The following is a 24,302-nucleotide window of genomic DNA, read 5'->3' as shown; positions in this document are numbered from 1 at the left end:
CTCCCACATCCCAAAAATATGTTAGGTTGATTGAAGACTCTAAATGGTTGTTTTGTACCCTGCGATTGGCTGGGAACCAATTCAGGATGTACCCCGTCTCTCACCCGAAGATAGCTGGGATAAGCTCCAGCACGCCCACAACCCTAGTGAGTGAGCAGTGTGGAAAATGGATGGATGGATGTGGATTATTTCTATTTGACAAGGTGGCCGTTATCATGGATAACTGGTAAGAGGGGCAATCGCATTTATTTAAGACACGTGCATGTGCCCGTGCTTCAATTACTGTGCCTTGGACATTGACTTTCTACATTTCGAGTCATTCTGTTTTTTTCTAATGTGTAAGGTGGCAGTTATCATGATTAACTGGTTAAAGAAATGATTGCATGCATGACACACCGGACTTTAGCTTTCAAACGGGCTCAAACACTGTTCAAAAGGCCTAGACAAAGAATTTTTGTCTTTTAAAGCAAAATAATTATTGAGAAAAGTGTTTGAGTTAAGAGACATTTAATTTTGAACTGCAGTATAGAGGACAATGTCTAACATTCTGAAATGTGCCGTCCAGCATTGGACGCCCACTTCCTTTCAGAGCTTTGCATTGCTCTCAACAGTTGCTTCCTGCCCTCAAACAACAGGATGCTGGCCGCCATGGCAGAGTTTAAGCTGTCCATTTCAGGAACCATGGGAACAAAGAGCCTGCATCCTGCCCTTTTTTCCACCAGTTGGAGCGCTTCCACGCTCAGCCCGTGCGTCTCTCCGCCGACTACCAAGGCGACCGGATTCCGCGCCCAGTCGTCGTAGTACGCCGCAGCGTCCACTGTGGGCAGGCATAGCTCATCGTCCGTGTCGTAGTCCTCGAAGCCGGCATCCCGGCGAGCGGAGGTCGAGCTGATCCAGCCGAAATCGCTGGGTTTGTGGGAGGCGTTATCTTCTTGGTTTTGTTGGCTGTCGGCCACGTGGACGGCGACGTGCTCGGGGAGATGACTCTCCACCTCCTCCCACTTCAAACTAGGATGAATGGGAAGGTGGAACTGGGCACCCATCGCTGCTCGCAGAACTTTGGGCTCCCAAATGTCTACGCAGCCTGGAGATGACAGGAAATTTTTATTATTTCATACAAAAATTCTAATTTTGACATTATGACAATGACCTTTTGTGAGCAACACTTGGTGGCAGCCGGCGGCGGCAGCAGATCTCAGCATGGTGCCTAGGTTGCCAGGATCTCTGATGTTGTCGCATATGAGTGACAGAGGCACAGAGTGTTTGCTTGCAGCGAAGTTCAGTCGAGAGGCGTTAGGGCGAGAAAATATACCTGCACAGACAAATAAAGCAATTAACAACAATGCAAAGACACCAAGGAGTATTAAGTCAACGGTGGGGGAAAAAAAAAAAAGTTATTTTCTATCGGTTAAAAAACTAAAACTAAATTGTAATTTCATGAGAGTAGTGTTTTTCCCCTGAAAAAATTACTTGATTTTCATAAGACAACAAAAAAATGAAATTGTAAGATTGACTTTCTCCCCTAAAAAAAAAATAATAACTATGTAATATTGCAACTATTTTTTTCCTTCTAAAAAGTAGGACTTAATTGTTATAAGGTAGAAGTTTTTTCCCATGAGGTTACAATTGTTTTTCTTGGAATCCTTTAAAAAATATTGACTATTTTTATATCGTAACTTTTTCCCCACATCATAATTTTTCAGAGAAAAATTTATTCTAATAAGACTACGATTAAAAAAATAAATGAGTCTTGCAAAATTACAAAAGTTGTTTTGTGAGGTTGGGGGATTCATGATCTTAAAAGAATATATTCTTATTTCTTGTAATCTTAAAAGAATAAAGTCTTATTTACAAGGTACAGTTTTTTCCCATGATTTTTTTTAATTGTAATTTTACAAACAACGTAATTTAATCAAAAATAAAAGTTGTAATATTAAAAGTATACACATTTTGATTAATCATACAAGAAGTTGACATATTAAGGGATTTAAATCAGCGTACAATGTCAACATTTAAAGTCATATTTTAACAAGTTAATTTTTACAATCTACCTATGGAAGAAGTACTTGGTCTCTAGACTATATTTTTATAGATATATAAATAGATATGGATATATAAATAATATATAGTTGTTCTTTTCTTTGCAGTGTGTCCGTTAACTCTACTTGGGGTAAACCCTGTGACATTCACAGTAAAAGGCACTCTTACCTATAACTCCTTGTGGGGCCACCAGGTCAGACCACAGTTTGATGTCTTCAAACTTAACTTTCACCAGCACTGCTCTCCTCAGCTTGTCCAAAGGAAGCTCCCGCAAGCGCTCAGGGGTGCTGAAGAAGACGGTTTGGGGGACAGCGCCTGCGTTCAAGGCGTCGCAGATCAGACGACGACCCTCCAGCAGGACCTTGCCCTGCTTCTCGCGGAATGTTCTGGAACGGGCAACGCTCACCAACCTCCTGCAAGGCAAACAAGACGACGGGCGTCTTAAACCATTTCTTTCTATAAGGCATTACTTCATTCATCTGTCCATCCATCCATTTTCTATATCGCTTATCCCCACTAGGATCACAGGTGAGCTGAAGTCTATCCCAGGTGACTGTAGGCGAAAGGCAGAGTAGACCCACGCACAACAAGAACAACAAAACTCCAGACAGGGGGGCCGGAGCCCCGATTCGAACCCCCAAACTCAGAACTGTGAAGTGGATGTGCTAACCACTTAAATACCAAGTCACCTTACTTCAATCATTTAGTTTTTGTTTTATTTTGAATTCAGGAGGTCTCAATCACAGATTAAAAAATATACACTAATTAGATGTACATATCTTTTTTTCTTTAAATCAGTACCTCAATTAAAGTGTACCACGTTTTATATTATTATTATTAATGGAGGTCGGCACGATGGGCGACTGGTTAAGAGCGTCTGCCTCACAGTTCTGAGGAGAGGGGTTCAATCCCCGGCCCCGCCTGTGTGGAGTTTGCATGTTCTCCCCGTGCATGAGTGGGTTTTCTCCGGGCACTCCGGTTTCCTCCCACATCCCCAAAACATGCATGGTAGGTTAATTGACGATTCTAAATTGCCCGTAAGTGTGACGTGCGACTGGTTGTTTGTTTGTATGTGCCCTGCGATTGGCTGGCAACCAGTTCAGAGTGTACCCCGCCTCCTGCCCGATGATAGCTGGGATAGGCTCCAGCACCCCCGCGACCCTAGTGAGGAGAAGCGGCTCAGAAAATGGATGGATGGATGGATTATTATTAATGATTGTAAATGTATTTTAATGTACTGCACCCCGCAAAACAAAGGTGACTGCTTTTCATAAACAGTAGTTAAAAGTATTTTGGAAGGCATTATGAATAAAATATTTTATGTATTATTTTGTATAATTCTACCCCTTAGGAAGGTGTTCACCATTAATTCTAATATATGCTTACATTTTTATATACAATTGTAAATATTCATTGCAGTTTTTTAAAGATTTTTACTGTCTTCCAAATTATCCTTTTTCTTTTTTTAATAAGAACAATTCGCTGAAAACGAAACAAAAAGGAAACGAAAATCACGAGATTTCGAGACATAAATTGAACTCTATTTTGCAATGAAATTGTAAACTTCATTTTGACATCATATTAGACTAACACCGAGAACCAATCGGTATGAATATTTATTTTAAAAACAAAATAATGACAGGCGCGCTAGAAGAAGCAGGGTTTTTGATAGTGGGTGTCTGAACAACACTTACGCCAGTCTCTTATCCCCAGGTGAAGCCCTCTCGAAGCGCACCCCATCAATTAGATCGCTTTTAACATCCACATGAGCCCTTTTTGTCGATGATAACTCGCCATTCCTGGTCTTCAAATCACTTCTGTCTCCCGCAGGGTGCTTCTCTGTTCTCAATGGAACTTCTACCTCCTTCTTCTCTCTCACAACTGACAGCTTTACATCTTCTTTATTCCTCTCGTTTTCGGAAAATATCACCTTGACCGGCCTCCTTCTCAGTCCACGCGCGTATCGTTTAGTTTCCACGCTGAAGAAGTTTCCCCGCGACAAAAAAATATCCCGTTTCAAGGAGAAGAGGCAGCTCTTACTCCTTATGTAGGTCGCCATTTTGCCTTGTCGTCTTCGCTATTCGGATATGATCGGTAGTTAACACAGTGCTACCTGAAGTCTCGCCAGAGTTTCACATACCACACAAACCTTATTATATTCAATGAAAGCAATGTCGTAGTATTGTTTTATAAAACAACAGTTTTCTTTTTCCCTCCAAGATCACCTGCTGTCACTAAGAAGATTTACGTCTCGTGAGAACTTTACATAGCACCCAAAACTAAATTAAATGGTGTTAATATTTGAATAACTTAATAACATTGACAGAGTATCACATATTAAAGGTATGAGGCATTGTCATTAATAAAGTCATTTTTTTCTATCTGGATAACGCCACAAGTGGAAGTCTCGCGATATCTTTCTATGCCACACAATACGAAAAACTACGGTTAACCATTTAATCAATCATATTTTAAAATGGTGTTTAACAGCATCATTAATAACATGGCAGGTTTTTAAAATATATTACTGTAGAATTACCATTTTCGCATCCATTTTGCCGTCGTGTTGCCCGCAGCTAATCGTCGCCAGAAAAATCGATCAACGCGGAAGTTAATTCGCATTCACGTGACTACATCATACCGACATCATCATAACAATAGACAGAAAACAGCAGCATCTTCCCCCCCCAAAAAAAGAACATGAGACGTGCGTTACATTTTGTTTTTAAAGTTAGCGACCGAGCCAAAACGGCCACATTTTACCGAGATGTTTTGGGCATGAAGGTAAATTATCTTTATTACCCATCGCCTTGTTGCACAATGTGGTCAATGGACATGTTTCCCAACTAAGTAGTTGTTCACAAATAATCTTACATGTGAATTACAGGTTTTGCGCCACGAGGAGTTTGTCGAAGGCTGCAAAGCAACATGCAACGGGTGAGTTACACATTAACTTTGTGCACATTATCAAGTTTAAAAATAAACTCTCCACACAGACCGTATGATGGCAAATGGAGCAAGACTATGGTTGGTTTTGGACCAGAGGACGACCATTTTGTTGCTGAGCTAACTTACAACTATGGAGTGGCCGAATACCAACTTGGAAATGATTTTTTGGTAGGTGTGATGACATGTGGGGTGTCATCGTGTGCTAAAATAACTTTAGATTCATGATTTATTAATATTATGTTTTTGCAGGGGCTCACTCTTCAATCAAGCCAAGCTGTCAGCAATGCCAAACGTCTGGGATGGCCCCTGAGTCAGGTGGGGGAGGCCCTGTACCTAACGCAGGCTCCAGGCGGGTATCGCTTCTACATTGTGGATAAAGAGCAACCTCCCACCGGTGAGTGTCACAGGCTTCTTTTGTGTATGAGTGTCTGTTTTTTCATTCATTCTTTCACTCATTCGTTCATGTATTTATTAATATTGCAGTGCATTGCATTGCTTCAATGATGACTTTGTCCTTAACACGTCAGATCCTGTGCAGAAGGTTTGCCTCGGTGTATCGGACCTGCCGAAGTCCACTCACTACTGGTCAAAATTGTTGGGAATGAGGGTGATGGAAAAGAACGAGGACAAGAAAACAGTCCTGCTGGGATTCGGAGATACACAGGTAACTCATAGATGGATTTGATTAGATAATAGATTAACTTGTATTTCTTTCATGAATGAAGTCTTATTTTTTTCTAGAACAAAAGATGTAATATTGTGAGAATAAAGTTGTAATTTTTCCAGAATAAAGTCATATTTTTCAAGGCAATAAGCATAATATCACGAGAATCGAGTATTAATGTTTTGAGCATATGGCCATAATTTTTTAAAAGCAAAAAGATGCATAATGTTACAAGAATTAGTATTTTTTTCTGAATAATATAAAATAGTCATTTTCTTTCAAGAAGATAGTCTGTAAGGATGTATTGGGGACAAGAATAAAGATGTAATTTTACAAGGTGAAGTGAAGGAAATTCACTTTTAATGTAAGACTTCCTCATTAAATTTAGACTTTAATCTCGTAAGATTCAGACTTTAATTTTCATAAAAGGTATATTAAAATCATGTGTTTGTGTTTAAAGTGTAGACTGGAGCTCCACGACATCAATGGGACTGTAAATCATGGAACAGCATTTGGGAGGATTGCCTTTTCATGCCCTCGCGATCAAGTAATGTCGCTTATTTTTTTTTTAATTGTGATTACTGGAAAAAATGAACATTAGTTACTTTCATGCATCGTGGTCACTACAGTCATTTAAATTCTATCCAACCATTCATGCCCTGAAAATCACCATTTTTTATTCCATTCTTTTAACAAATAAAAATATTGTAATATATAAATATGAAACCATGATAAAATAGTTTGTATTTAAAAAAAGCTAGTTTTATTACGTATAATTAAGATGAAAGTCTCTCACTCACACACACACACACACACACACACACACACACACACACATACACTGTAGTACATTTGTGTGTTGATGTACCAAGTGGGTGACATCAGCAGCCTGGAGTCAGACTGGGTGGTAAGTGTGATGTGAGCGTCTCTTCCATGCTACTTTTGAGTGTTTTACTTTGTGTTTGTGTGTTTGACTGTTTGTCCCATTGGGTGAAATGGCTGAAAGTGTATCGGCGACTTTCTTTTTCACTTCACTCGAGCAACGGCGTATCTGAAGCGCACTCATTTTGGCATTTTAGCTCACAACAAAAAGCAAAAGAATTGACCAAGCAACAGCTCGTAATTAAAAAAACTCGACAAAGTTCGGGACACGCATAAGTCAAGGTACCGCTGTATTGTTATACTTGAGTTCCAATTCATACTGCCATCTTGTTTTTTTTATGGACTTACAACAGTTGACCAATTGGTAGCAGTGTTTGGAATGACACACGAGCGTCTGTAGTGACAGATGCACAACTGACATCAAGACACATACATACAGAAGTCAGCAGCTTTTGAATAGCTGTCCACTGTAATGATGTTTAAAGTTAATATTATTAGAGCTAATAAAGATGTTCTTCAATAGTAATATGTGCTTGATTTCCACAGCTTCCTGACCTCGAGGCCTTGATGAAAAAGGAGAATCAGAACATTCTTACGCCGTTAGTGAGCTTGGACACACCTGGAAAAGCCACTGTGGAAGTGGTGATTCTGGGTGACCCGGTAAGTACATTAGAAAAATGGACATAATGATGTATCTGTTTAAAAATAAATAAACATAAAATATCGTGATTTACTAGTGCCCAATGTGTGAGTTTTTAACTTATGAGCTAGGTCTATTTTATTTTTTGTTGCTTTGTGTTCAAAGCCAAAATTGGACTTATGCATGAATTTCAGGCATTCCACCACTGTATGAGGGCAGCAAATTTTCTGTTGTGTTTTGTGCTTGTATTTTCTTTTCTGTGCAGGTATTTTGCCAAATATCTTTTTTCTAACCATGTGCCTTAAGAAAATGAGTGATAGGAAAACAAAGTGGATGATGTCCATTGAGTTAAAGCTTGAAATTATAGAAAAACATGAGGGTGGTGTGCGTGTTGTCAACTTGGCAGAGCAGTTATGAGTATAGTACTTCTATGATATACACTATACTGAAGTAGAAGGAGCCAATAAGGCTATAATGCCAGCGAAGGACATTAAAATCATTTATAAGGTGAGAACCTCTGTCCATGATAAGATGGACAAGCTGTTGAAAGTGAGCGTGGTGAAAAAGGCAAAAAGAAAGGGTGAAGATTGAGTTCATTGAAAGTGAAGTTGGAAAAACTGTAGCAGTTAAGGAAAAACAGTTTATTCCTTTAAATTCTATTTTATTATTACTGTATGTTGTTATATAGTACAATAATGTACAGTGCAATTTTATTTTGCTGGATACATGAGGCCTCGTGAAGCGTTACGGCAGATTGGGTAAACTGTAATTTACTCTTAGTATTGTGTCACTGTGTTTAGGTTAGGTTATTGTATGTTATATTGTATTATTTCTATCTTAATCTAAGTTTAAAATATCTTTGATATCTTTAAAATACACAGTGAATGAATAATGTGAACATCAGAGTGAATGTGTTGTGATTGTGATCTTCCATACCGCTTATCCTCATTAGGGTCGCGGGCGTGCTGGAGCCTGTCCCAGCTGACTCTGCGCGAGAGGCAGGGTGCACCCTGAGCTGGTCGCCAGCCAATCGCAACCATTCGTACTCACATTCACACCTACAGGCAATTTAGAGTCTTCAATTAACCTACCACACATGTTTTGGGGATGTGGGAGGAAACCAGAGTACCCGGAGAAAACTCACACAGGCACAGGAAGAACATGCAAACTCCACACAGACGATGCCTGTGATTCTTTCGGCACTAATTATGTACCTAAAAACTGTAGAGAAAGTCGAAACAGGTTTATGTATATTTTGACATTAATAAATATTACATTTATTAAATATGGTATATCAACTACTTAGCTAAACATTTTCTATACAAGCCTTTCTGGTTGGCAAAACTTAATAATAAAATTATAATATTACATTTTTAATATTATTAAATACAATTTAGAACTACCTGGTCCAACGCATGCTTCCTGATGTTCAAAAGTGAAATAGCCTAATTTTAAAACATGTATTCATTATTAATAAAGCAACCACGTGAAATTTGTAAAATGTCTGTATAACTGTGTTTATTCTAAGTGTATTTGTGGCTTCTTTTCCATGCATTGATCACTCCGTGCTGAGGAGGTGCTTTTAGGACAGTTTGGTCGAACAAATGTGACTTACCCTCCAGAAAATGAAATCGTCGATTTAGTTACTTCGAAATGGATTTTAATTCTGATAGATCAAGCGGAAACTGAAAGACACCGAATGAAACAAGGAAATGAAAACAAATACCTTATTTGCCAATACTATCGGGGGATATGAGACCAAAATGGTCCCACACGGTGGAATTTACCTCTCTTTTTCTTTTGGGCTCCAACTCACAATGGCTTGAAGGGAAGATTGTGCATCCCATTGACAGATGTGCTTCCTTATAAACGCAGTTTGGCAGGCGTCATGTCAGTGACAGGTATGAGCAATACAGCAGCTGTATCAGTCACCTGACTTTTTCTTAAAGCGATACATGCACCGGCACCGGGTTTTGTGCTATGAGCTTGACATATGCGCCAAAGCATCTGTGTTGTTAGACCCATCACGACTATTTTTCCTAATTAAAAACACGTTACAAAAATGTTGGTGTTTTTGTGGGTGCTGGAAAGCGTTCATGGTAATTCTATTAATTACAATGGGGAAGTTGATTTGAGATGAGAGTGATCTCAGTATTGAGGGAACAAAGTAAATATGTAAGTCAAGGTTCTACTGTATATTTTTTTAAATATATATATTTTTTCCTTTTAGGATGGTCATGAGATTTGCTTTGTGGGCGATGAAGCGTTTCGACAGCTTTCTTTGGTGGACCCCAGAGGAAATGAGTTGCTTGATCAGGTCGGTGGTTCTACAGCATGTTATTTGTCAGCTTAGAACAAAGTATCATGATAATGTAAAACATGTTGCATGTGAGGATGGACACTAGAGCTATCATTAGCCTCTAACTATTCTAGTAAGTGCAAGTTTGTCTCAATAGCTGCTGAAAGAGAAGGAAAAAAATAGTGAGAACAATGCCAGTGGTTTTGTTGTAATTGGCAGACTCTAAAATGTTTGTCTCTCTGTTAAGGCCTCTATCGCAATTTGCAACAGCTATTTTTGCTCAGGATGAAATGCCAAAAACAATATGGAAGATACAGTTGAGGCTTACAGGCTTCTTTTATTGTTTTTTTTGTTTTGTTTTTTCCAGGGAATGGCTGATGACAAAAGCAACGAGTGGTTTGCCAAGCACAATAGACAGAAAGCTGCTGCCTGACATGAACAAAGCAGTCTGGGAAAACTGTCAACTTTCACAGAGCTTTATTAAAAATTCTGCACTAGAGGCTCCTTCACTTTCAATTATGTAGCACTTAAAGGACAACAACGTTGCATTTTGATGTCTTGTTTTTCCATACAACTAGATGGACAGTTATTTGCTGCAAAAGTAAAGGGTGTGGGTCTGAAACACCACATATATTGCACACAGTTTGGAAAGCGATGTTCTTATTGTACAAATCTAACAAACAAAAAATCATATCACAACATTTAATTTGTTTTAATAGCATGCAATTATTTCTGCATTTCTTTGCATGTGTTACAACTATTTTTGAAAGACCAAATCATTGGTTCTCAACTGTTGTTACCCAGGGACCTGCATTTTTTACTGTTCCTAAGTCGTGACCCACTTTTACAGATGTGAACAATAAAGAACATGTACAGTATTGTCAAAAATAGCCTTTGAAAACATAAATGTATATTTAAACATTACACATGCTTACAGTATATGTTCGAAGTGCCTTCCTGCCTTATTGTACTGTGTGAAGACATTCTTACGCTGTTTGTAACCTCAAAATATCGGCTGCTAAACTGAGGACACCCTATAATTTTTGGATCCCGACCCACCAGTTGAGAATCACTGGACTAAATACACAGTAATAGACTGCTACAACTGTGAGGCTCACCTCGAGCTTGCCAAATAGTAAGCCAGGCATTTACATCCAGCAGCTAATTATTAAAAATATTTAATTCAATTTGATTGGATATTTGTCTACAATTTTACATATTAGTGTTTATATGTGTTCATAAAACTTATACAAGTACTGTGATTTATCACAGGACTTGAGATAACTTGTGACCTGTTTGAGACGAGCACGTGTCACTCGATTCCATCTATGCCAACAAGTGAGCCGGCACTTGTTCAAATATAAGGCATTTAGAAGTGATTCATTCTTTTATTTACTTATTTAGTATTTTTTGTAAACTTCCATTGTTAGGTTAGTAAGGTGTATCAAGAGCCCAACCTGCTTGTAAAATAAAAATGTGGCACTAAGCGAGTAAAAATAAATGTTAACTTCAAGAAAGTTTGTTTGTGTGTGTGTGTGTGTGTGTGTGAGAGAGAGAGACAAGAATGTTAAATTCAAGTATAATAATCTAATGCTTCATAACATCGCGTTTTCTCGAGCCGAGAGGGGCGGAGTGTTTACGTTCCCTATGCAGGCTAAACTGTCAGCTGTCACCGCTCTTTGCGATGCCACGGAGCAACTTGATGACATAAAGATGCCAGGCTAGGTGAGTTTTATAAACCTTAGACGGATAAAACAAAGACACCGTCTACTCGGGAAGAAAGTTGTCTCCTTTCGCAAGGTGGAAGCTAACAGTGTTAGCCTTAGCTTTAGCCTGCTAGCACAGATTTGCTGGTGATTCCCCCCCACACACACTTCGATGACGCGGCGTCCGAGATTCGGGGTAACTAAACACGTTGTCATTTGACTGACTATTGTGTACTTTTATTTTGCGCTTTGGAAGTAAGTTTTCGTGAGGTTTTGTTAGCTTGATGCTAATCTGTGTTGGGATTGTTTTAATAGCCTTGCACACACTGACAATCATGAGCTCGACGTTAGCTGGGTTATTAAGCAAATGTTGCCCCTGACAGTTTAATTCATAACTTTTATTTTTTTTCATACGTTTCTGAATACATTGGAAGTAAGGGCTGTCAAGTGAAATCACTTATGTCTCACCCTACATGACAGAAGCTGATAAAATAGCTCCATGACTACACAACTTGGGACATCATGTCTCTCCTGCTCATTTCCTTCCTCACAACACTGCTTCTTGCCATTGTGTTGTCCTGCATCGTATTCCGGTAAGTGTTCTTCCGTTCATAAGCATCCAACTATGGGCTGTCATGGTTGTGATTGTGTTATTATTACCCCTTCCTTTCTAAGATGCCTGGTCAACACCCTGGCTGTACGGCTCTTCCAGACAGCATTGAATGCAGACTTGAAGATCAAATCAGTGGGACTGTTCTCCATCCGAGGAGTTAGTATCAAGTTTCACCCACAGCACACTGTGGTAAGCGACACCCGGTTTACATGGGAAATAACAGCAGTCACTCCCGTTTCCCTCAAAAGTACAGGGTACACCTGCCCAATGTGGCCCTAACAGTTATTCCTTCCTGACAGGAAATTGACCGAATATGGATTTCAAGCAAACTTTTGAATCAGGATTTACCGTGAGTACACATATTCAGTGTTTTTATTTAACATACTAGCTATATTATTCCTATAGATGACATCGTATTGTGGTTCTTTAGGGTGTACTTAAACAAGGCTGAGCAATTCCTCTTCTTCTAAATTATTTATTATAACTGACACCTTGCACATTAGAAATAAACAGAACAACTAGAGTTCATCCAGAGAGTTAAATAAAGCTCCACAACATGACCGTGTGCAACGTCCATGTCATATGATTAATGTGATAGTCTCTCCTGTTATTCATCATAACCACCCTCGTGCACAATAAAATACACAGAACAACTAGAAATCAACCACAGAGACAGCAAAGTTGGAGTAATGTAACACTTTTACTAAGTTGTACACCTACGAGCCATTATCAATGCAATCGCTGCTCTCGACAGTTATTCTGGATAACTGCCAAAGTGCACAATAGAAATAAGAACAACAACAAGATATAATCCACAGTCAAAAATAGATCATGCCACACAGGGGCACATGCCTGCGCAGAACGTGCAGTGCAATTACTGTCATGAGATCGTGCCTGGCCATTTTTTTTTAACTGCCACCTTGCACAATAGAAATAAACAGAAGCCCTAGAAATCATCCACAGTCAAGAAAGTAGCAGTAATCTAATGCTTGCCCGCCTGCACATCCACAATGTATGTCTTACAATGAATGGGATTGCTCCTATTGCCAGTTAAGCATGATAACAGACTAGAAAAAAACATAACAGAAATTTGAAAATACCCATTCCTAATTCAAAACATTAAGTTTATTTGTGTGTGTGTTTGTGTGTGTATGTGTTTGGACCTTTTTTAGGAGATACCTAGCATTGTGTGTGGGCGAGACGAGAGTTCGTTTCGACTTGCAAGCGCCTCTCAGACCACTGACAAAGAGGATGAGGCATGGGGAGAAAACGGGGAAGATTTCTGTCAATGCCACAACATTTCGCTTCCTATCACAAGTATGTATCAGAATACAAGAGAACCCATCCATCCATTTTTGGGTGAAGGTCATGGTACGCCTTGACTGGTCGCCAGTCAATCGCAGGGCACCTACAGTATAACCAAACAAGCATTCACATCAATGGACCATTTAAAGTTGTCATTGAAGCTAACATTTGGAGAGTGGGAAGAAGTTGGAGTATGCAAGATTTGAACCCAGAACCCAAAATTCACAGCGTGTTTTATCAATTAATGGATCAGTACATTTCCTGATTCAATTAGAATTGGTACACACATTGGTCACATTATTGATCATTTCACCCATTTCAGAGCCAGTAGCATTGTCACCTCCAAGACGCCAAGCATGATAGTGAAACACTTCATTCATTCCTGGATTAGTGTCCATGGCCCGCCAGACTGACTTTTCAGTAATAATAGAGGGGGATTTAATAATTTCAATATTGATATAAAGGCCTCTGCTAGCTCCAGTTCATGGAGTAGTGGTTTGCTCGAGCGCCATCACCAAACAATCACGGAAATACTGTTAAAAGTTAAATCAGACAACAGATGTGATTGGGGAACAGGCCTGGATTGGGCACTCATGGCAAAGAGCACAATATAAAATGTACATGGCTTCAGTCTGTACCAGTTAGTTTTTGGACAAAATCCCAATCGTCCTTCGGTTCTTGTTGACACTCCACCTGCCTTGGAAAGCACTACTATCAGTGCATGGGTGGGACAACATATAACCGCATTACACACTTCAAGGAAAGCATTTACTGAGGCATAATGCTCAGAAAGAATAAGGAGAGCTGTTTTATAAAAGAAGAGACTGTGCTGAATGGAAAGGCCCTGGAGTTGTGATAGGGCAAGATGGAGTAGTGATATTTGTACGTCATGGTGGGACCTACGTCAGGGTTCACCACTCAAGGATAAGAAAGGCTGATGCTTACCCCAGTCATGTACCAGGTGCAATCCTCAGCAATCTGAAGAGATTGACAATGCTGAAGATACTAATATTCACAAAGCTAATGATGCTGATACCGAGGAAGATTATCATCAGGATGATCCACAGCCACTGGATGTTAGAGTGGGAGGCTCCATAACCCTGAAAAGAGGACAACTAATCAATTATCAGGACAAAGACAGCTAAATTGATGGGGGTGAGCTGAAAAAGGCTACCAGACAGTACAAGAACTGGTACAACCGACAGTACTCAGAACCTGATAACATAGCAGGTACCACAAGGTCTGCTGATCTGGATCAGGTGGCAAATCTTCATGTTCAGACACATGAGACAGTGACGAAGTATGTTCTGACATTCATGATAACGATGTGTTGTCACAGATGTTTCATTTGACAATGCAACACGTAATGCAATTAGTAACTAAGAAAAATGGGGTGTTTGAAGAGGTAGAAGACATTGATCAAAAACAGGTTTCCACCAAGTGGGTGTGCACACTAAATGTAACACCTGATGGAATAGTTCCCAAAACACGTGTAGTAGCTCGGGGTTTCGCAGAGTATTACACTGCAGATCTTCCAAAAGACTCTCCTACGTGCTCATCGGAGCCCCTAAAGTTACTAATGTCAGTGTTATGTCAGAGACATAGTGATGACATCATGTTTGTGGGTGGAGTTGATTTTGGCGGTATTGACCGTGCTGCTATGTGGAACTGTTGAGAGCGACACACCCTTTGATAGAGAACAGCAAGCTTTGCAAAAAAAAACCTAAAAAACCTTTAACTTTTGGAAAAGCTCAAATTAAGTTCAAGGTTATAATAATCCATTGTAGGTTCATCCTGAAATTTCACCCAAAAGCTGAATATCCATAACTTTTTGTGAGTAGTGTATGTTATAAGTGACTCAAAAAAGCAGCTCGCTTCCCAACCTGTACCCCGCAGCTGCTGTCGTTCCACATCAGCTCGGTCAACGTGATGGTCCTGAACATGGCGCTGTCCGAGTCGCTTTGGCACATGACCGTCACGTGCATCACATTGCTGCTGGACCACCACAGTAAAAGGTGACTAACCCAATTCTTGGTTACACGCGTGTTCGGTTTTCTTTTGTTAACAGACATGTTGCTCTTTACAGGCTAGCGTGGGACTTTTCAGTGGGACAGTTAAGCAGCAAAGTTCTCAAAAGCAGCCAGCTGGTGAGTTTCCCCGTTCGGATTGAATTCTGATTCAAAGTGCGCCTGATGTGGTGTCCATTTTGTAGGACATTTGTCTGGCTGAGGTGGCATTTGGCCTGCTGCTTTCGGGCGACGTGAGCCTCCCAGAGATGAGGCCCGGTTCGCTGTCGCTGCGTGTCAAGACGCTGCTGGCCGAGCTACACGAAGGCCTCTTCCTCAGTCCCGTCCTGGTGACACCAAGCATGACTCAAAACCCGTCTGGTGAGCAAAAGCAAGGTAAGTCATTATTTCATTGAACAAACTAGGACACTACTTGGTAGGGTTGGGCATCGAGAATCAAGAACCAATTGGAACTGGGACTAATGTTCCGGTTCCCCTGGAACCGTTCAAATTAAAACATTTTGGGTTCCCAGTTCCGATGCTTACAGTCCGCCCACCATGAAAAAGTGGCAACAACCAACGAAGAAGCGGCTAAAACCAATGAGGAAGAACCCGCACAAAGACGTGCTTGTGCCCAACGGCGACGGCGGCGAACAAAATTGTGTCTTAACTTTGTTAAAATAAATGACCAGTCGCCTCAGTGCAACACTTGGAATAAGATTATACTGTGCATAGGAGGCTTTCACGATGTGTAGCATCTTACGCGCGCCAAGCCTCAGCCTACACCGCGCGGAGGTTCTGTGAAGTCAACTCACAGTCAACTGGGTGAGTGAAACAATAAAATATGTCTATGCCAACATTGAGACAGCTAACAAGGTAAACGATTGCTTGAACTTTTGCACTGATGGTTTTTAGGTTTTATTTTAGTCTATTTCAGTCTTTAGTCTCAAACCGACGTAAGCGGCGATGACAAAAAAAAAAAAAAAGCTTAACATTGGGCTAAAACTTCACCGTAGCAACTTTACATCAAAATGAATTGGGACAAAATTCACATAAACGTTGTCTCACAGTATCACAAACACTAACCTTGTGCCTCATGGGTAGTTAGGGAAAGGAATCAGCGTTTTATATCATTTGGTTCCATCCATCCATTTTCTGAGCTGCTTCTCCTCACTAGCGTCGCGGGCGTGCTGGAGCCTATTCCAGCTAACATCGGGCAGGAGGCAGGGTACACCCAGAACTGGTTGCCAGCCAATCGCAGGGCACATACAAACAAACAAACAACCAGTCGCACTCACATTCACACCTACGGGTAATTTAGAGTCTCCAATTCATGTATGTTTTTGTGATGTGGGGGGAAACCGGAATGCCCGGAGAAAACCCATGCAGGCACGGGGAGAACATGCAAACTCCACACAGGCGGGGCCGGGGATTGAAGCCCGGTCTTCAGAACTGTGAGGCTGACGCTCTAACCAGTCGTACACCGTGTCGCCTGGTTCCATCCATTAAAAATGTAATCTAATAAATCACCGGTGCCGTGTGAAGTTACTTTTCGTGCCAAAATGCTGAGTTCCGGTGGGTACGCTTCAAAATTAAAAGCTACAAGTTTAAAACAGGAAGTCCAGTTAAAACTTGGACATATAAACCATTTGACATGATAAAACAGTCCCAAATAACTATTTTAACGATGCTATATTTAACTTTTAGCTGAAACATTAATGAATGAATATTAAGTCAATTGAGTTAGTTCCTCAAATATTGAGTTTTAGTTTATAGGTTTCATATTGATACTGGTTATAAAGAACCTCGAGTCAAATGCTAATTTTATTCTTTGCTGCGGGCTGCTAAAACAATGGATGTACATAATTTGGACACCCTTTACCCTTTATTTAAACAATGCAAACTTTTTGACCCAGCCCACTAAAAGAATCGGAAGCGAGAATCGTTTGGAATCGGAACCGGAATCGCTCAAATTCAAACGATGCCCAACCCTACTACTAGGTGATTACCAGTTATCACAAATAACAGTCGAGAGGAGCAATCACATGACACATGTATGTGAACAAGCATGTTGTGGGTTCTTTTTTGACTGTGTGGATTATTTCTTGTCGTGTTTATTTATCATGAATAACTGCCAATGTGAGCAATTAATCATATGACACATACAGTATATTGTAAGCTCATGTGGATAGAGTTGATTTTTTCATTTTGTTGATTTCTGTTTTGCAAGGTGGCAGTTATGAATAACTAGTAAAAGGACAGCTCGCATAATCCTTAAAACTAACAATACAGCATCAAAACTGAAAATCGCGATACTCATAAAACACAAACCTGTGTCACTATTGAAAGGGCAGAACCTGAACTCACTCCATTGAGCTTCCAGAGTTTGTGCCTGCAATCCAGATAGAGCCATAGAGCTCAGAGTGTTACCAAAGTTCCATCCATCCATCCAATAAATATCATTAATATTGTAATTTAATTTAAAAACGACGTCAGCCTAGATTGAAGATACATTTCTTCAGCAAGCCTCCTTCAACTTCGTGTCATATGAATACTATTTTCGGTAACGTTCATCTGATTGGAGTGAGCAAAATTGTAGCCGCCCCTAATGCTAGTCTGGTCAACTACGTGAGGAGAGCGTATGGGTGGGAAGAAAGAAACATTACTAGTCCAACTAATAATCCTGAAATTGTGGACCCTCCAAGCTCATTTAGGTCAGCAGTATGGGATCATTTAGCTTCCTGGTTGAGAACAGAGATGGAAATCGTGTAGTCGACAAGACCCAGACTATTTGCCATAAGTGCTTCAAAAACCTTTCCCCAAGTCACGTCACGCCGAACATGTAAAGGCACCCCCAAAAACACAATCCCAAAATGTATTTAAGCGGGGCATGGAACAAAACACAGGCACGGTCTACTCTAACAAATGTATTCATTACATTGATAAATTATTAATTCATCTTCCATTCCGCTTATCCTCACTAGGGTCGCAGGCGTGCTGGAGCCTATCACAGCTATCTTCAGGCGAGAGGCACCCTGAACTGGTCGCCAGCCAATCGCAGGGCACATAGAAACAAACAACCATTCACACTCACATTAAGACCTACGGGCAATTTAGAGTCTTCAGTCAACCGACCACGCATGTTTTTTTGGGGATGTGGGAGGAAACCGGAGTACCCGGAGAAAACCCACGCAGGCACGGGGAGAAAATGCAAACTCCACACAGGCGGGGCCGGGATTTTAACCCCGACCCCCAGAACTGTGAGGCAGATGTGCTAACCAATCGACCACCATGCCGCCTGATAAATTATATATATTTGAAATAAAATATTATGAGAATTTGTATATTTATTTTAAGGTATTCATTATATTAATTTATAGCAATATTTATAGTATTTATTTATAAAAATGCAAACGTGTATCGACCCGTGAGTCAGAAATTGAGATACGAATCGAATCTAAACTTTGGTGTATTGTTACAGCCCTAATAAAGACTGTGTATGACTCTGTGTGTGTTAATTGCTATTTTTGCAAGGCTGTATTGTGCAACATTGTGGTTATGATGAATAACCGTTGGAAAAAGGGATCGTGTTTCACACAGTTCATAAGTAGACAATATCCCCCCCCCCCCCCTCCCCCCTGTTCAGAGTGTTTGGACACGGAATTTATCCAAACGGAAGCCATAGAGCAATTCCACCACTACATTCCACACAAGGCCAATGTGGAATTAGACAACACGAATGTCACCCTGTCCATGCACAGCCAGAAAAGGTGAGTCGGTACTTTGATTTTGTATTCTGAAATCTGGTATTCTCAACCCCCGACCCGATTTGCGCAGACACCTCAACTGGACGCTGAAGTCTTTAAAGCTTTGCTACGCTCGTGACAGTGAGCAGCTTCCTCTCAAGAGCTTCACTCCCGAGCTAAGCTTTCCACAGAGCAGCCTGGAGCTCCTTCTGGAGGGTCAGTGCACAGCTGGGCTTCACATGAAATGCATAGGAGCTTACAAGTAACATTCCTTTTTTTTTGACAGATGGACTTCTTCTCTCACAAAGCAGGCAAAGAATTGTCTGTGTAAACATGCTCAAGACGTCCCTGCAGGCAAGGAAAACTTTTCTTGGTTGTCTTAGGAAAGCCTAGAAAGTTTTGAAATGTATTTCTTTTGGTTGTAGGTCACATCCATGGACATTTCTGGCTCCTTCGCCGTCAACACTTGCATCGTCCACTATCGTCACCAGGAGTTCTCCCAGTGGCTCAATCTGCTACCATGGGGACAACTGATGCACAGAGAGGGATCACGTCCAAAAAGGCAAGCGACAATAGCAAAAATAAGAATAATTTCCTCACCGCAGTCATGATAATCCATCTCTTTTGTGTCATATCCACGTCCGCATCATTCTGTCGATCATGCATAGTCCATTAGATTTTTTGCCCACCCTCCTCTTCCTCAGGCGCCTGCCCCACCTCGACGCCCCTGTGATGATCTCGTCATCCATGTCCAACTTCAACGTGTCGGTGCAGCTTGGAGACACCACGCCCTTCACCCTCGGCTTCCTGTCTGCCCTTGCAGGTAGGACACAATCTTAACGTTGTGTCGTCTTGTGGCTGTAATGCAAAAAAAAAGATTTGTTTCTTTATTGTATAAATAGATATTATGGAGAGAATCCAACTTGAAAGATACATGTCAATGTTTTTTTTTCTTGATTAATATTTTCACTTTTTATATTTTTTTTCCAATGGGCGCTTTTTGTTTTTGTTTGATATATATTTGTGTGTGTGTGTACAGTGGGTACGGAAAGTATTCAGACCTCCTTCAATTTTTCACTCTTTTTTTTGTATTGCAGCCATTTGCTAAAATCATTTAAGTTCATTTTTTCTAAATTAATGTACACACAGCACTCCATATTGACAGAATAAAAAACAAAATTGTTGAAATTCTTGCATATTTATTAAAAAAGAAAAACACTAACAAATATCACACAGCCATAAGTATTCAAACCCTTTTCTCAGTATTTAGTTGAAGCACCCTTTTGAGCTAATACAGCCATGAGTCTTTTTGGGAATGATGCAACAGGTTTTTCACACCTGGATTTGGGGATCATCTGCCATTCCTCCTTGCAGATCCTCTCCAGTTCTGTCAGGTTGGATGGTGAACGTTGGTGGGCAGCCATTTGCAGGTCTTTGCAGGCCATTCAAAAACAGTCACGGAGTTGTTCTGAAGCCACTCCTTCGGTATATTAGCTGTGTGCTTAGGGTCATTGTCTTTTTTGAAGGTGAACCTTCAGCCCAGTCTGAGGTTCTGAACACTCTGGAGAAGGTTTTCGTCCAGGATATCCATGTACTTGGCAGCATTCATCTTTTCTTCAATTGCAACCATTCTCCCTGTCCTTGCAGCTCAAAAACACCCCCACAGCATGATGCTGCCACCACCATGCTTCACTGTTGGGACTGTATTGTACAGGTGATGAGCAGTGCCTGGTTTTCTCCACACATGCCACTTAGAATTAAGGCCGACAATTTCTATCTTGGTCTCATCAGACCAGAGAATCTTATTTCTCACCATCTTGGAGTCCTTCAGGTGTTTTTTTAGCAAACTTCATGCGGGCTTTCATGTGTCTTGCGCTGAGAAGAGGCTTCCACAGTGATCTTTGGGTTCTTCTTTACCTCTCTCACCAAGGCTCTTCTTCCCCAATTGCTCAGTTTGCCCAGACGCCCAGCTCTAGCAAGGGTTCTGATCATCCCAAACGTCTTCCATTTCAGGATTATGGAGGCCACTGTGCTCTTAGGAACCTTAAGTGCAACAGATTTATTTTTGTAACCATGGCCAGATCAGTGCCTTGCCACAATTCTGTCTCTGAGGTCTTCAGGCAGTTCCTTTGAACTCATGATTCTCATTTACGCTGACATGCACTGTGAGCTGTAAGGTTTTATATTAAGAGGGGTGTGGCTTTCCTAATCAAGTCCAATCAGTATAATCAAACACAGCTGGACTCCAATGAAGGTGTAGAACCATCTTAAGGATGATCGGAAGAAATGGACCGCACCAGAGTTAAATATGTGAGTGTCACAGCAAAGGGTCTGAATACTTATGGCTGTGTGATATTTCAGTTTATATGTATATGTATGTATGTATACATACATATATATATATATATATATATATATATATATACATATATATATATATACACATATATATATATATATATATATATATATATATATACACGTGTATGTATATATATATATATATATATATATATATATATATACGTATATATACATATATATATATATATATACGTATATACATATATATATATATATACATATATTTATACGTATATATATATATATATATATATATATACACTTCAGAAAACCAATGTCAGTAAATACAGTTCAGCGCTACATCCGTAAGTGCAACTTGAAACTCTACTATTCAAAGCAAAAGCCATTTAACACCAACACCCAGAAACGCCGCCAGCTTCTCTGGGCCCGAGCTCATCTAAGATGGACTGATGCAAAGTGGAAAAGTGTTCTGTGGTCCGACGAGTCCACATTTCAAATTGTTTTTGGAAATCGTGGACGTCGTGTCCTCCGGGCCAAAGAGGAAAAGAACCATCCGGACTGTTATGGACGCAAAGTTCAAAAGCGAGCATCTATGATGGTATGGGGCTGTGTTAGTGCCAATGGCATGGGTAACTTACACACCTGTGAAGGCACCATTAATGCTGAAAGGTACATACAGGTTTTGGAGAAACATATGCTGCCATCCAAGCAACGTCTTTTTCATGGACGCCCTTGCTTATTTCAGCAAGACAATGCCAAACCACATTCTGCACGTGTTACAACAGCGTGGCTTCGTGGTAAAAGAGTGCGGGTACAAAACTGGCCGCAGTCCAGACCTGTCTCCCATTGAAAATGTGTGGCGCATTATGAAGCGTAAAATACGACAACGGAGACTGTTGAACAGCTGAAGCTGTACATCAAGCAAGAATGGGAAAGAATTCCACCTACAAAGCTTCAACAATTAGTGTCCTCAGTTCGCAAACATTTATTGAATGTTGTTAAAAGAAAAGGTGATGTAACACAGTGGTAAACATGACGCTGTCCCAGCTTTTTTGTAACGTGTTGCAACCATAAAATTCTAAGTTAATGATTATTTGCTAAAAACAATAAAGTTTTTCAGTTTGAACATTAAATAGCTTGTCTTTGTAGTGTATTCAATTAAATATAGGTCCAACATGATTTGCAAATCATTGTATTCGTTTTTATTTATGTTTAACACAATGCCCCAACTTCATTGGAATTGGGGTTGTATATGAGTTGTTTTTTTTTTCCCTAACATATTTTATTTTACTGTTTATTGCGGACCTGGTTCACCATTTTAGACAAACATTCTGGCATTCTTACAATTATGTTATTTATGCCTTTTGCATGTGCAGAACTGCAGCATCTTCCAGACTTGAAGGTAGACCAAGATGGCCCAGAATCCCGCAACGTGCACCAGCGGGCCACGCTAAACCTGGACAATTTCTGGTGGAGAGTGGGCCAGGGCTCTCATATCCAACAAGCCCCTCATCCTCCCAGCAAACACGTGTGGGGTGAAGCACTCATTCTCGACTCCCTCGGTCTTCAGGTAAGAAAAACTTAAGAAAATCAAGTCATGATGCATTTATTGGAGTGTTGAATTTATCATAACTGTCCTGTCAATCAAGGGGAGCTGGAATCGAGCCAGCAGCGACTTGAATGGCAGCCCTCCGTCTCTAAGTGTGGAGTCCAGCCTGAAGGGACTCCAAGTGGAGCTGTCGGAGACCTGTGCGCTGTGTTTGTCTCGTTTGCTCTCTTTCATCTACACTCCAGGTCAAGAGAGGTTTTCTGATGAGCCCTCACTGTCTCCCCCTATTGCCTATATGGTGCAACACTCCTCATCCTCGCCTCTGCTTTTAAAACTGGACTTCCATTTGGAGGATGTTAACGTTTTCACAGTCTCTAATCTAGCAGGTAGGTTTTATTTAAACAGTCTTCACCTTGTATTCTCTTTTGAGTGAAGCATATTTACTGTCCATTTAGGAGCTCTGTCTTTGCGGATGGATACTGTTAGAGTGATGAGCTCAGCTGAGAGCACCCGAGTGTCTCTGCAGGGAGTTGGTTTCTCCGCCATCAAGATGCTCACAGAGAACATGGAGATGTGCTGTCCTGCCTCTCAGATTGCAAAACCGATTGTCAGGCTCACCGCCATGGCGCTCTGTTACCACCTCAGTACCCACACGCTGCAGGTAGTTACATATTAACCAGTGTGCTGGTTTCATGTGTCAGTGATGTAACATTTAAATTTTTTAAATATTTCCCATTAAGATCAACTATATTTGGAAATTAATTCAATATAATTAAAATTACAATCAAATAAAAAGACAAAAATTAATTAAATACACAGGGATGTCGTTTGACGTGCGTCCCGCGTCCTAGACTTACAGAAATGATCAGGGATGCAAAAAGCATGCTGAATCTACATGTACTGACGCACAACATTTTTTACCTACGTATGTGTGCAAGGCTCGAATTAAGCGGTCTCTCATTACACTTTGCGGGTCAAAATTCGCATTCTGCGCATCAAAAAACATTGAAAAGCAAAACTGAAACTCAGGTTTACCGCGGACACTGTCGCAAAGACGGAAGCAGGCAGTGGCGTATGTGACACAAGGCGCTTGCATCACCAATGCGTAGACGCGGAAGTGACGCATTCGATTGAGGAGTGGGAATACAGCGGTTCCAAAATGCAAGGCCGGATTCCGAAGAGAGAGAGAAAAAAGACAAATGGCGAAAGTGTGGTAGCATTTCATAGTGAAATGCAAGGCAAGCACCCGTTCGTTGTAAGACGGATCTTTCTCTCTGATGAGTATGATGCCGTGTCGTGGGACCTGAGAGACAGGAGAAATTAACAGCACAAATCAGTGAGCTTAACGTTAGTCTACTTTACTAACATAACGTTAACACTGCAGGCTGCGGAGTGTCTCTTTTAATTATGAGCACCGTCGAATGTGTGGCTTTTTATTTATTCATTTATTTATTTTACCATGACAAGGGCAGTATAACACAACCATAACAGTACATACAGTGAGCTTTTTGCTCAGTGCAGTCACTGTGTGACATATGGCCAATCTGATGATCTGTAAGTGACAAAACTTAGAGTCAA

At 40.6% G+C, this 24,302-nt stretch overlaps 3 protein-coding genes across 7 annotated transcripts in view; 2 read left to right on the top strand and 1 right to left on the bottom strand.

Moving 5' to 3' along the window:
- Positions 1 to 490: 490 nt before the first annotated feature.
- mrm3a (mitochondrial rRNA methyltransferase 3a) lies at positions 491 to 4,685 on the bottom strand. 2 transcript variants are annotated; one of them, XM_061781641.1, is made up of 4 exons: positions 4,580 to 4,685; positions 2,209 to 2,453; positions 1,151 to 1,312; positions 491 to 1,084 (listed from the first exon to the last, which is right to left on the bottom strand). In XM_061781641.1, the coding sequence occupies exons 1-4, from the start codon at positions 4,660 to 4,662 to the stop codon at positions 540 to 542; spliced, it is 1,035 nt and encodes a 344-aa protein (XP_061637625.1). In that variant the 5' UTR covers positions 4,663 to 4,685; the 3' UTR covers positions 491 to 539. The 2 variants fall into 2 exon arrangements, with proteins under 2 accessions (XP_061637625.1, XP_061637624.1); XM_061781640.1 differs by lacking the exon at positions 4,580 to 4,685 and adding an exon at positions 3,735 to 4,498.
- glod4 (glyoxalase domain containing 4) lies at positions 2,311 to 10,661 on the top strand. Of its 2 annotated transcripts, none has more exons than XM_061781646.1 (9): positions 2,311 to 2,460; positions 4,928 to 4,977; positions 5,037 to 5,157; positions 5,239 to 5,383; positions 5,517 to 5,653; positions 6,114 to 6,200; positions 7,082 to 7,195; positions 9,406 to 9,492; positions 9,842 to 10,661. In XM_061781646.1, the coding sequence occupies exons 1-9, from the start codon at positions 2,422 to 2,424 to the stop codon at positions 9,905 to 9,907; spliced, it is 846 nt and encodes a 281-aa protein (XP_061637630.1). In that variant the 5' UTR covers positions 2,311 to 2,421; the 3' UTR covers positions 9,908 to 10,661. The 2 variants fall into 2 exon arrangements, with proteins under 2 accessions (XP_061637630.1, XP_061637629.1); XM_061781645.1 differs by lacking the exon at positions 2,311 to 2,460 and adding an exon at positions 4,686 to 4,824.
- Positions 10,662 to 11,058: 397 nt separating this feature from the next.
- LOC133482057 (bridge-like lipid transfer protein family member 2) overlaps positions 11,059 to 24,302 on the top strand; it is a 46,637-nt gene continuing 33,393 nt past the window's right edge. Inside the window, exons 1-16 of one of the 3 annotated variants that reach the window (XM_061781638.1) lie at positions 11,059 to 11,199; positions 11,661 to 11,773; positions 11,856 to 11,982; positions 12,093 to 12,142; positions 12,966 to 13,110; positions 14,995 to 15,113; positions 15,185 to 15,245; positions 15,311 to 15,500; positions 18,751 to 18,874; positions 18,942 to 19,066; positions 19,137 to 19,204; positions 19,276 to 19,412; positions 19,555 to 19,673; positions 22,552 to 22,745; positions 22,825 to 23,110; positions 23,180 to 23,385. In XM_061781638.1, the coding sequence (XP_061637622.1) occupies positions 11,703 to 11,773; positions 11,856 to 11,982; positions 12,093 to 12,142; positions 12,966 to 13,110; positions 14,995 to 15,113; positions 15,185 to 15,245; positions 15,311 to 15,500; positions 18,751 to 18,874; positions 18,942 to 19,066; positions 19,137 to 19,204; positions 19,276 to 19,412; positions 19,555 to 19,673; positions 22,552 to 22,745; positions 22,825 to 23,110; positions 23,180 to 23,385 (2,022 nt within the window). In that variant the 5' untranslated portion in view covers positions 11,059 to 11,199; positions 11,661 to 11,702. Of the gene's footprint in view, positions 11,200 to 11,222; positions 11,377 to 11,660; positions 11,774 to 11,855; positions 11,983 to 12,092; positions 12,143 to 12,965; positions 13,111 to 14,994; positions 15,114 to 15,184; positions 15,246 to 15,310; positions 15,501 to 18,750; positions 18,875 to 18,941; positions 19,067 to 19,136; positions 19,205 to 19,275; positions 19,413 to 19,518; positions 19,674 to 22,551; positions 22,746 to 22,824; positions 23,111 to 23,179; positions 23,386 to 24,302 lie in introns of those variants that run through there. The other 2 variants (XM_061781636.1, XM_061781637.1) reach the window with 2 other exon arrangements.

Source organism: Phyllopteryx taeniolatus, chromosome 8 (assembly GCF_024500385.1).
Source record: "Phyllopteryx taeniolatus isolate TA_2022b chromosome 8, UOR_Ptae_1.2, whole genome shotgun sequence".
Classification (NCBI taxonomy): domain Eukaryota; kingdom Metazoa; phylum Chordata; class Actinopteri; order Syngnathiformes; family Syngnathidae; genus Phyllopteryx; species Phyllopteryx taeniolatus.
The sequence above is the reverse complement of the archived record's forward strand: the minus strand, read 5'-3'. Positions and strand labels throughout refer to the sequence as shown.

Excerpts from the sequence above, each read along its gene's own strand:
- mrm3a (XM_061781640.1), bottom strand. The coding sequence starts at position 4,099 with ATGGCGACCTACATAAGGAGTAAGAGCTGCCTCTTCTCCTTGAAACGG. Across the intron at positions 2,454-3,734 it reads CCTGGGGATAAGAGACTGGC|GAGGTTGGTGAGCGTTGCCC; the intron begins GTAAGTGTTGTT and ends TTTGCCTTGCAG. Across the intron at positions 1,085-1,150 it reads CCAAGTGTTGCTCACAAAAG|GCTGCGTAGACATTTGGGAG; the intron begins GTCATTGTCATA and ends TGTCATCTCCAG.
- glod4 (XM_061781645.1), top strand. The coding sequence starts at position 4,741 with ATGAGACGTGCGTTACATTTTGTTTTTAAAGTTAGCGACCGAGCCAAA. Across the intron at positions 4,825-4,927 it reads GAGATGTTTTGGGCATGAAG|GTTTTGCGCCACGAGGAGTT; the intron begins GTAAATTATCTT and ends TGTGAATTACAG. Across the intron at positions 9,493-9,841 it reads GAAATGAGTTGCTTGATCAG|GGAATGGCTGATGACAAAAG; the intron begins GTCGGTGGTTCT and ends TGTTTTTTCCAG.